This window comes from Bemisia tabaci, chromosome 8 (assembly GCF_918797505.1).
Source record: "Bemisia tabaci chromosome 8, PGI_BMITA_v3".
In the NCBI taxonomy this organism is placed as follows: Eukaryota; Metazoa; Arthropoda; class Insecta; order Hemiptera; family Aleyrodidae; genus Bemisia; species Bemisia tabaci.
In genome coordinates this window covers 37,861,286-37,873,955 of record NC_092800.1, presented here as the reverse complement: position 1 = coordinate 37,873,955, position 12,670 = coordinate 37,861,286, and the positions used below count along the sequence as shown (strand labels likewise).

Sequence of the window (12,670 nt, the reverse complement as noted above, 5' to 3'; positions counted from 1 at the left end):
AAAAAAAATTTCAGAAAATTGTTCAAATAAGCCCATTCAATTTAAACAAAAGTTTCAACTCCTTGAGAGGCAACGCGTATGTATCAGTTCCAATTCTGTGATTAATCTTAACAGTCGTGCAGGATGAAACTGAAAAATTTAGGCTATTAACAAAATTATTTCCCGACCTCTATCCCTTCATGGACAGAATGGTCTCTTTGGCAGAAGTCGAGTTGACAGTTTCAAAAAAACTCAAAATTTAACCAACTCCTTTCTCACGAGGAAAGTGCATCACCGTGTTTTGCTGAGTAACTCTCATTAGGCATGACTGAGAGTGCATTATAATTTTGACGATCTTTCGGACGATTCAGGTAAAAATATGGCAATATACTGAAAGCATTAAATGATCTCGTGGTCTAGACTATACTCATGGCCACAGATATGACTTCAAATGATGACGAAATGGTGTCATTCAAAACCTTTGCAGCATTGCATGCCATGTGGCAATTTAAAGGTGTTGCCAAATACTTTTCACGAGCGTGAATGTCCTCTGAAAATAGGTTGCTTGGTGCTGTGATCGCGCACTTACAGACACTTAATTTTCAAATTTGTATAAGTCCCATTGAATGTTTATAAGTCCCATTGAATGTTTGCCCTCCCCCCTCCCCCAAACCGACACCCGATAAAATTCTGGTTGCCAGGAATGCAGAGTGGAATCATCGTCCAATTTTAACTTTTAAGAAACACGTAAGTTTAGAAGTCACAAACTTATCTACCCCTCACTGTAAATGCATAATTGTACAACATATCGTCGTAGTTTGTTTTACAATAGATAATCTGTAATACGCATGCCTTCATTTATGTACAAACTTCTTAGATGCTTGTCTTATAGTTCAACACTGATTTGACAAGTAAAAATCTGATGAACCTAATTAACGTGTTTAAGTCCTCGAATCTGAGGCAATTTCATGCTCACACCCATTTATGTATGTTCATAAGAAAATCACGTCTTATTGTGTCATAACCGTGCTATAAAAATATACCACCGACGTGTCCAAGATTTTCACGAGTTAAAATATTTTTGTTATTCTTATTTTTTTCAAACCTCCTTTTTTGCTTTTTGTTTGCAAGATAAAGTCAGAGATTTGGAGAAAATCAGTCACTTTCTCATCCTTAACATGCATGGACTATATAAAAACAGAACTAATAACAGAGATTGGCGAAATCAAATCGTGGATATTTACATTTTATGACGAGCGGAAACATGAGCATTTTCGATGATTTTTAATTGTATTAATGGTTTACATATAACGGGCATTGCCCGAGAGCTAAGAGAGCCTGTTTGCGACGTAAATGTCGCAGGAATTCAGCCGGCTCCTTTGTGCGTTAAGTTCACCTTCAATTTCGAGTGATACTGTGCCGTGCTCGGGTGGTCGAATAGTTGCTTCCGTTTATATATCAAGCGTCTGGGGCATTCCAAAGGTAAATGGCGATTGAAATAATATTCAGAATGCAAGTATGGACCAGAGAAGCTGTATATTCCGGCGCACTAGCAATGACTGCTCATTGACAATGAATTTATTCTTTCACTCATTATTTCGTTTCCTAGACGAGAGACGTAACCTCGTTCTAAAAGCAGCGAGTAAACTTGACTCTAACAATTAATCTTTTACAAAAATAAACCCGTCCGATTTTTACTAAAAATGTTGATTATTTTTTTATGAAGGTAATCATTATAAAAATCAAAGGAATTTTCGTAAAAAACGTTGAACAGTGTTCTGATAAAAATATTATCTGTGAATGGAGATGTTAATTTAAATTGCAGTTAGGTTCTCTCGTATAGGAAGCGACAGCTCATGTGTACGAGTTGTATTTTTTCTGTCTCTTGGTGCGTGTTAGACTTACTTTTGTTGCACTATTAATACGTTTTGAACGATGTGTGCAGATTGAGGAACACAAACTTGAGATCAAGGCCCAAAGTAAAGTAGGATCGCTGGACAATGTCAAATACAAACCTGGTGGAGGCGATAAGAAAATTTTCGACGACAAGGAGTATTTGAAGCAGATGGCAGCCACAAGTGGTGCTAAATTAGAAAGTGAACACGCCTCTGCGTCCCAGGTATGTCATTTTTCTATCGATGCGTAATATTTTTGCTCAAAATTTTACATTTTGGTAAAACCAGTGTTTTATTCAAAATTGTGTATAAAAGTACTTTAATGCACACAGCACCATGATCAAAATGGGCCAGACTGACTCATATCATTCAAAATGAGTCAGGCGTTCTCCTGCTCAAATCAATCTGTCCTTTCAGCATAAAATCCTGACATCAGTGAGATATCAATCTAATGTCCGTGAGAATTTTTCAAAAGCGATGAGCCTCTTAAAAAGGAATGTTTTGAAGCCCCTTAATCAGGAACCTCGGGATATCAACGGCAAGTTGAGTTTCACTGATTGTAAGGGTTGAATCTCTATTTAAAGGAAAGAGAGAAAGTTGTAGCCATGTCGAAAACTGAAATACATAAAAAGTTTTATTACATTTGAAACAAGGATAACTGCGTCTCTCAAACAATGACAATAAATAAGGTAAATCATGACGCACCGATAAGAGTTGCATGTTTGTTACAAAAAAGTGACATAGGTAAATCAATCATTGATTTGTATGACTATCCTATAACTATGGTGTCGAAACGTATTATCAGAAACTAAGCTTCTTGTAAATACTGCGTTTTGTTATGTATTTTTTATGTAAAATACACGCTTATCATTGCACTTTGTAGCCACTATCATTAATGAATTTAATTTCAAATCACAAAAATAGTCTCATGCGTCAACCAAGAAAACAGTAAACATTGAATTTTCCTTTTTATTCATGTACTATGGCTTAAAATTGTTTCTAGTTTTTGTGGCTTTTTTTGAAAAGGAATCGTCTGGTTCTATACAAGTAATATTGCATTTTTTTTTAAAAGAGACTAACTTTTTTAATAAAGATTTCGTTATATATCATTGAAATAAAACTACTATGCCTCGTATCTCATTTTTTCCAGAGTCCAGCACAAAGCGCACATTCTTCACGTAGTCACAGCAGAGATCCTTTGCGCTAAGTTTTTTGTGCACCGCACTTGCAATGCTTTATATTCCATCTGCAACAGTATTTACGAATTCACCATTCACCTATCATCGTCTCATCGATCATCAAAAACATTCTCATTAATCACCAGCAATTTGTCCGTCGATTCATATCTTTGTTTTTGTTGCCCTCTTCATAATCATCTGTCTGACTCATACTCAAAAAAGTCCAAAATGTACAAAAGAGCATGGACGAATCCCAAGAAAACGAATCTAGTTTGGATTCGGCGGTCATTTTCTAGTTTTCTTGAAACGTCACTTCACACAGAGAAAAATAGATGGTGCTGACGACGGAACCTTCTGTTCACAGGGCTTCTGCAGTTTCTTTGTTACACTTACAGAATTTTTCTTTTTTGAGAACAGAACTTCGGTTGTGGGAACAGAGTACTCCGTCCTCATAATGGAAGCTTGTGTGACTGTTACGAAAGAAATGCAGGAGCCCTGTGAACAGAAGTATTTTTTTCAGTGAGCCGTCCAGGTTGTAATAAAAAATATAAGAAACTAAAAAAAAAATAGGAACATTGAGGGATCGTCGACTTTAGTATCATTTTTTTCGGTTTTTGGACTTTTTGGCCCATTTTACAACCCAAGATTACAGTTGACTGTCACGGAAAATTATTTGCACTGTAACGCATAAGAAATAAGTATAATAAATTCGGTAAAAATGGAATACTCTGAAGACAGATGTTGGTCTCAATCACCCTATCAATGTCTTTTCATGAAAAAATCTCTTTGAGAACGTGAACCTATTAGAGTCTCCGAAAGCTAGTAGAAAAATAATTTAGATTGTTTGTGGTGTATCCGTTCAAAAATCCCCTGCCAAAAAACCAGAGGCTGCTGAAGTCAGATTGTCTACCAAGCCAATTTATCAGGATTTTTCTTGTTTCTGAAAGTGCCATGTGTCAAAGACGGTGAGGAATTTCTCTGAAAAAAGGTGCAGATAGTTCTCCAGGTGCAAAAATTAAATTTAGGTGAAAAATGTGACAGATTTCGGCTATCTTCGCGATGAGAACATTTTAATTAACTGGTCCTAATGATAACCATCAATTTGAAAATTTCTAGTGTGTCTTTGGGGTGCCCTGCCAAAGGAAATGGTATGATGGTATTTTAAAATGAATGGTTTTAAGAGCATTGATGTTTACCTTATCTCACAGCCCTTTCAATTTCAAAAGTCATAAGAAGAATTTTCAATTACCTCTGAAATATGATGGAAGATATATGTATGCTGTATAATTTGGAACCAGTTTTTAAGGAGAGCTAAAATGGTAGTTTTTTGCAGACTTTTGGAGTTACCATGTTTATTTTAAATCGATGGCAAGACGTCAATTTTTCCGCTTTTGAGGCGTTTATGACAGAAAAGAGGGCCTTATGCTCTCATCAACGTATCGATTCCAACAACTGACAAAATGGTGACTAATACACTTAACTATATTGCGACATGTATAATAAATTGAATTATGCAAATTACCTTCTTCTCTGTTTAACTATTTCTGTTTGGCAACACTAATGGAAATAAAATCTAAGGATGTGTATGACGTTATGAGTGACCGAACAATGATTCTCATCACTAAGAGATAAAAGAATCATATTTGTAAATTATATTTCAGTGTCAAAATTGGCAAAGCTAAAATAAATTTATTTGTTCTGATTGTAAATATTGTACATACACGTTAGCATAGGTATATAGGGTTTTATTCTTCTTTATGAACATAAAATTTAACGTTATTTTGAATTCCTTTTAAAATTTAAGGTGTGAGGCGCATTCACATTTTTAATTGTTCCTCGACATCAAATAGCCAATAAGAGATCTAAAAGACAAATTTTCTCACTTTACATGTTCTAAAAATGTATTTTTTTCGTTCAACCCGCCGTCTGCTTCTTATAAAACGCGTCTCGGAATTGATATAGTTTGACCAATAAAGGTGCGTAAACTTTAGCACCAATATATAATTTCTTTCAACAATAAATGTTTTACTCCGTTCCATTTTAAGGATTCGCGAAAAAAATAGCAAACATCGAAATAAAGGTTTACCTGATACATGGAGTTCATAGAGTCCCGTCGATCTCAAGTCAAAAAATAACAAGTAACATGACTAATCGTAAAATTATTACGTAAAGAGTAGAGTTTCTCAAGGGAGAAATTAATGACATCACCAGTGGCGTGGCGTGCTTTGCGAAGTATCGATTAATCTGCCATTCAATCCCAGGAAAAGGATCGATAAACAGGGTGTTCGCAACGAACTCCTTAAAAATTGATCCATTACCCTAGCTTCAAATAGGGAAACATCGATGAACGATCATTCACGCTTCGCCACTGGACATCAAAAATTGCTAAATTTAATGGCAATTTTTTTTTTTTTTTTTTTTTTTTTTTTTTTTTTTTTTTTTTTTACCAAAAAACAATTGCTTACGCGTTCTCTTGAAAATTTGAGGGAAGAGCATATTTCCTGAGACTTTTTAAGCATTATCAGTACAACTGTCTGCTTAGAAACAAATGAACTATCCACTGAAATCTTGCGTACGGTGATATCTCTTAGTTTCTATTCGAGAAATACAGCCCATTTTCATTGAGAATGTGTCACTTTACTCTTATGTCTTCGTCTTTAAAAGTAGAAGATTCTATGATAATTCTCTAGACCCGTCATTACATTCTGCATACTTTGACAAAACTCCATGTGAGCCTTTCACTTATTTCAGTTTAATTATTTTGCTGTTTGCTTTTTGGAGCATTAGGCATTCATAGTTTATACGTTTGCATCTTAGTCAGTATTACGTTCGTTGCAATTTAGAAAATTGACTAAAATATAAAAATAAAAGACTTAAGATTCTAAATCCGGCCACTTAATACTAGTAGAAGGTAGTTCAAAAATCGGTGTTTCTTCTTCTACTCAGCCTTTTGGGCTTTGAGCCCTTCAAATGGAGCATTAAAAAATTCTTACCAAGCTTTTCAGACGAATAATACATGTAATTTTGACATTTCAGTCCCGCAAAAATTGGAAGTAATTATTGTCTCTACTTGTTTGGTGTTTTTTATCTGTTTGAGATTTAATAGTCTTAAGATATACTAATTTTATCTTCCATTAAACACATACCATAGAACTAAAATTATTATTTGTTGCCTACATTATTACTAAAAAAATTTTGTTATTTTTGTGATCAAAAATATGTTAAAGGCAATCCAATGTTTAATGTCTTTGTAATCTAGTTTTTATACACTTTCCTAACCGAAGAAAATCTAGTTCTTTTCCATTCTTTCTATAAATTTTTGATTATGAAATTTTAAGGTACCTACGCATCCATAGTGATAACTGATTTATACGTTCATGTACTCATGAAATTTACCCTTTTTTATTGTTCAGTATAATATACATTCATTACAAGTTGGTGTTTTTATTTTTCTCTAACAAAATTGAATAATAGCGAATTACCCTTTTATCGGCTTCACTCCCCACCGTCTAAATCATGTTTTGATCCTGATAAAAGAAAAAATGGGTGAAAATTAACACGAAAGAACTATCAATTATTCAGGTTGTTATGATAAAACGGCTTCGTCTATCTTTATAAGGATATCGTATATTTTGTAATTATTTTATTCATTAATGTGGCTTGTTGCACTTAGACTCACCTGCACACCAGCTTCAATGCACCTTTCACGAAAGATTGGTAATGAGGAATAAAAGGTCCGTTTTACTGTAAGTAATGGAACATGTTTGGACATACTCATTTAGTTTCTGGAAAAGGAAAGAAACTGCACAAGTTTCAGATTTAGTTACAGATTTTTTGAATTTTGAGAGATTTCCTTAAATATGAGAAAAAGAAAAAGAGTTGAATTAGAGAACCGTTAGCATAGATTATACGAAATGTGAAATCAAATAAATACTCGGCTTAATACACAGGTGGAACTAGAATAAGACGTTTTTCTGTCAAACGGAACTATGTGCATTATGACGTAAGCCCTGTATTCTTATGGGTCTCAGGGCTTATGTCTTAATGCACATAGTTCCGTTTGGCAGAAATGCGTCCAATATGGCGCGGGAGACCCTCAGAAAGTTACTTTGACCCCTTCAGAAAATGTGAAGAGTTTCACTGAAGAAATACGCGACTCATGGTTGATTGAATTTGAATTAATATTAATGGTAACATCTGCTCAAAATTGCACCTGAGATTTTATTTTCAAAATTTTCCAGGGAGTCGAGGACCCCATTGCTAGCGGAATGCCTTCCAATACCCCTCCAGCAGCAGACCTATTAGGTGCCCTTCCGGCTCGACACAAAAATATCTCGTTCCGCCCACGCACTGTACATAATTTTGGACTACATTCATTGCAATTAGGAAGTACAATTTCTGGCTCAGAGTAGAATCAACGTTTGCACCATTAGTTTTCCTATGCACATTAGTGTTTTTACCGATGAGCCAGAAATTGCAGTACCTAATCGCAAGACGGAGTTACTTTACTACCTGTATAAGAGCACGTAGAAAAACGAAGTTTTTTAATCAATGCTAAACGTGCATATTTGAGGGGCGTCGAGGACAAGGCGCTTAAGTGCAGTTTTTGCTATTTCGGGAAATACGTGTTTGAAGTTTCAAAATTACATGGATCCTTATGGCGGAAAGAAAGTTAAAACTGACTTTTTGATGCTTAAAAATTAGAATTTGGGAGCAAATTTTTCACAAAATATGCGATAAGACTAGTTATACTTGAAATCATTAATATCTACATTTTTTCAAAAACTTCACTTATGCGCCGTATGTCCTCCAATCTTCTCATTTATCATTCATGTCATAAAAGTGAATTGATGGCTTGAGATAGAGTATTTTATACCGCATAGGATCCAACTACGAACTGTTTAAATTTTCAATTAGCTTGCTTACACTCTTACTCAGAAAAGTTTCTAATAAAAGGTCAGCCTTACACTTGAGGCGTAAAAAACCTAAAAATTAAAAACCGGCGGTAAAATTAAGAACCTCAGGTAAAAAATACATTGCCGACAATTTCCATATATCCAGAGTTCCCGACGCATAGTTCTGTATCTTGAGGGTTTCTATGGAACTCAGTATATCGACGGTGTAAGTATGCAATCACTCATAACTCGGTTTGCGACGTCGCAGACTTCCTGTCATACTTCATTTTTTAAACGGATAGCTACTCAACGGCAATTCTTTAAAACTGCCTTGACTCTTCTTCTCTGTGCCAGGAAAATTCTGTATAAACTTCAAGGAATGATGCCAATTTGTTCTCCTTTAAAAAATAACATAGAGGCGGAGATTTTCAGACACCGCAAATCGAGATATGGGATTGCGGACTTACGCCGTCGATATGCCACTGGCAAATAGTAAAAGCAGGCATTTTGTCAAATGCCTAGGCCAATAGTCAAATACTCTAACTCAGATCGAAATTTTCATTCTCATCATAATTTCAGACGAAATAATTCACTTCTCCTAAACGTAACAATTCTCTGTAAAATTGTGTGTACAATAGTCTTCAACACGATTTTTAACTCCTGAACGAATATTTATCTTGAAATTTTCAGCATATCATAAAATACAGACATTTTTAACATTTTACCATTCAAATATATTAGCATCATTTGAAGAGGAAGGAACAAGGCAAGTTCGTAGATTTGATGAATTCTTATCCGTAAAATATTGAAAAATCGAGAGCTCTTCGGCATAAATATACAAAATTTCGTAAACTGTAAAAATTTGGCTATCTGCCTAGGCGTTTGATAAAATGTCTACTTTCCCTAATTGCCTGCGACATACACATACTTTCATCCCGAGAAAGCTACTCTAATTTTCGGCCGAAAACTGTTTCTTGTTTCAGAATCGATCGAAATCTACCTCGAGAAAATCGTCGAGAGACCGACGATCTCCTATCCATCTGACGCCGAACGGACAGGCGCCGAAAGGCTTCCCAGATGCGAAAAGTGAGAAACCAACCGAGGACAGGCTCACACCGGGCTCCTCTCCTCTTTCCAATCAGGAAAAAGTCCTGAAGGAGCCCGACAATCAGCCAAAATCACCAGCCGAGCTGAAACCGCCTTCCACGCCCTCAATCAACACAAACTCCACGAAAAACGAAACGAGGACCCCACCAGATAGCACAGACAATAACGACAATAAAATCGAACAAAAACTCACCCCTAACCAAACGCCAGAAAAGGACAATCCACCCCCGAGGAAAACTCCCGAGAAAATCGAGGAGGTTAAAATTGAATCCCCCCCAGGGATGAGACCTAAAACTGCGGAAAATAGGGGTGAAAATCAGATCCGACCTGACTCAGTTGAACAGAAACCCCTCAAACCTAGCGGTGCTAGCTTAGAAAAAACACTATCCATCGAGAATTCCGGTAATCAACCTTCGAAGGACGAGCCCAAAAGGTTACCAGAGGTTAACAGGCCAGACCCTCCAAAACCGGCCAGTCCTAATACCTTCCCTGAAAAACCACCAACCCCAATATCCGCCAAACCCCCCACGCCGACTGCCCCTAGTAAGCCTGCCACCCCTAGCCCCGCTCCTACAGGCAACCCCACTAACTCGAAACCCCCAACCCCACAAGAACAAAGATTCTCCGAGTCCCCACAGAGGGATCCTGTCGTGACCCCACAACCTTTCACGAGGTCGGAGCCCCCTAAAAATATACCCAGACCCGCGACGGGTGAGCGGCGGGTGGAGCCCCAAAAATCATCCCCGGATTTCTCGCCGAAATTCGGGATCAGAGAACCCCCTTCCCCGAAAGATCTAGGGAGGAAATTAGTAGCAGCACCGGGCGAGGTTAGGTTTGATGACGCCGGAAAAAGGATGAGCACATCGCCGGGGAAAGTGCCGGATTCGAGCCGGTTCGACAGACCGGAATCGCGGGGCGAACCGGTCGCGAGACCCAAAACATCGGATGCCGCGCCGAAGATGGTCAAACCGATGGACAGTATGCCTGGCCAGAGACAGGAACAGTATCAAACCATGAGGAACCTGGCTGAAAAGGGTCGAGTGGGCTCACCGGGGGATTTTAGGCAGGATTCTATCGGGGATCGAACCCCAGAACCACCTCGGACTGCACCGCCCATGGTTAAGAAACCGGTTTCCGGGCCGCCTCCAGAATATTAGGACCGTGGATAGGCAAACCTAAGTTATGGACTGATATATCTAGAGGGTAACTTGGTGCGAAAAAGTTAGGATCATAACCAAAACTCAGCCTCGATCTTTAGCCCCAGTAATGGAGATGTTGCGTGTGTGAGGGATTTGCGATTTGACTGTTGTTTCTTATGTAAAAAATTGCGAGAAACACAATGGTGCCACTGGTTTTCTCTGAAATCATCTCCCAAGCTCAAAAAAAGCTCTCAAAGTGAGGCCAAAATGGAGAGGATATTCCACGCTATCCTGAGAGTCCACCTCTACATCAAAACAAACTCTCCATGCAAAGATAGGGAGCAAATACATTGACAGGGCTGCCACTTCATTTGGGGACTCTAAAACTGAAAACACGACAACTCTGCTAATGTATTTCTCCCTATCTTTGCATGGAGAGTTTATCTTGATGTAGAGGTGGACTCTCAGGATAACGTGGGATATCCCCTCCATTTTGGCCTCAACTTGAGAGCTTTTTTTGAGCTTGGGAGTTGATTTCAGAGAAAACCAGCGGCACCATCGTGTTTCCCGCGAACTTTTACATAAGAAACAGCAGTCAAATCGCAAATCCCTCACACATGCAACATCTCCATTAAAGTTCTCAGGTCCCGGTTTTGGTCTGAAAGTTCTTCTGTGAATAGGAAGAATGAATTCGCCGTTTTCCAAAAGAATGAACGTGACTTTATGGCAATATTGCAAAATTTAGGACTACCGTCGCATAGTCATATTACTGTGAAAAATTGAATTGATTGAGGATTTTATACGACATTGAAATTGAGTTACGTTCTTTCGTCTAGGGAGGGAAAGACGTTAGAGTTTAGATAGTATGAAGATTCCAGCATAAAGTGCATAATCCAGGATGATTTTAAAAATGCCTTCCTTCAATCTCATTTATCCTCTCCTCCTCCTCCTCCTCCTCCTCCTCCTATATTTAAGTTGAATGAGAAGTAAGTTCTCCTAGCTGTGTCACTCTTTCAAATTTGACAAGAACATGCATGTGCGTAAATAATAATTTACCGGTAGCGTGTCGTGCTTTGTGATGGATCAATTGATCTGTCATTTAAACTTGAGGAAAAAGATTGTCAGGATGTACCTCAATAGTCGATTTTTTACCAAGGCCTCGAATGCAAAAATATCGATTGCCGATTATTTACGCCTTGCACTAAAATTTACATGCCCTCCTGGGAAGAGCATCGTGAGAATTTTTTTTCCCCTTTCGAAATTCGTTGAAACTGTACGATATTGGTGGCTAAAGTAAAAAATGCCTCTCCTCGTTTGCGGTGTAGTAAATATCCAATCATATTTTATTTATTTTTTTTTTTAAAAAAAGAAAACGAACAATTTTTCTTCGTATTTTCTGTAAATTTTCTTCATTCGCAGAAAATTTGATCAACTTTTTTTTTATTTTAACCGTCGATATGAAGACTCACTATTTTCATTTGTATATTTATCACTTGAAAATTAAGCTTTACGAATGTGTAAAGTCCCCCCGCCTTAGAATGATCAGAGAAATTGAGGAGAAAAAAAGCAAACATCCGTTTGGGCCAATCGTCTTGTACTTATGTTCCTCCATTGAGAAAAGGTCATAACGGAAAAAATATATTACTATAGTGTGTAAAGTATCATGATAGCATCCTTTTTAATCACTCATTCTCTAAAATTTTTCAAATTCTGTAATTATTTATGTACGTAACATAAAGTTTTATTTTGCTTTATTTCCGTTTAATCGATTTTCTTCCCCTCTTACTTTGTTCATTCACTTCTTTCACATCATATCATTCATTTCTCCCCGTAATTTTTAGAGTTATATTTTTTGTGGTCTGATTTATTTTATTGTTATAGTTTATTGTTATTAAAAAGAAAGTAGCTGAGAAAATTTCGTGCGTAGTTGAAAGTGATGAATCAAAGTCTTTTTTCATTTAGATAATCAAAATAAAATGCCATCAATATGAAATAGTTCCTATGCATTTGTTCAATTTTATTAAAGAAAATCAAAAATTATCAAAAACTCAGTATTTTTTCGTGTTCTCCTTGTTTTAATACTCTTTAAATTTATTCATACCTATTTTAAAGGATTAATTTACCAACAATAACTCACTAACACGGAGAAAACAGTTATGATCTTTTTTGAACTTCCGATTCTGGTATCCCAAGTTTTCGGTCACACAAACTGAACTTTGGTTAAGCTAACCGTTTGGCTCCTATGATCAAAAATTTTGCTTACTCAAACCAAAAAAGTTCAGTATTTCATCCCAAACTTGTTTTCTCAGTGTATGCTTGACTGGCCATTCAATGCTCTAACTTTTGTGACAAAGATACTCTTATGTTCGTTAAATTTTTTCGTAATAAAACAAGAAGAATATGATTCAAAGTTTCTTCTTTGTGCCATTGACGTATCATTTTTGTCACTAGTATTTTTAAGAGACAGATGTTTTTCT

At 36.8% G+C, this 12,670-nt stretch overlaps 1 protein-coding gene across 1 annotated transcript in view; it reads left to right on the top strand.

Moving 5' to 3' along the window:
• Positions 1-11,549, top strand: part of tau (microtubule-associated protein tau) — a 31,330-nt gene extending 19,781 nt beyond the window's left edge. Inside the window, exons 7-8 of the mRNA XM_019046616.2 lie at positions 1,925-2,098; positions 8,931-11,549. Coding sequence (XP_018902161.2) covers positions 1,925-2,098; positions 8,931-10,211 — 1,455 coding nt within the window. The 3' untranslated portion in view covers positions 10,212-11,549. The remainder of the gene's footprint in view (positions 1-1,924; positions 2,099-8,930) is intronic.
• Positions 11,550-12,670: the final 1,121 nt, after the last annotated feature.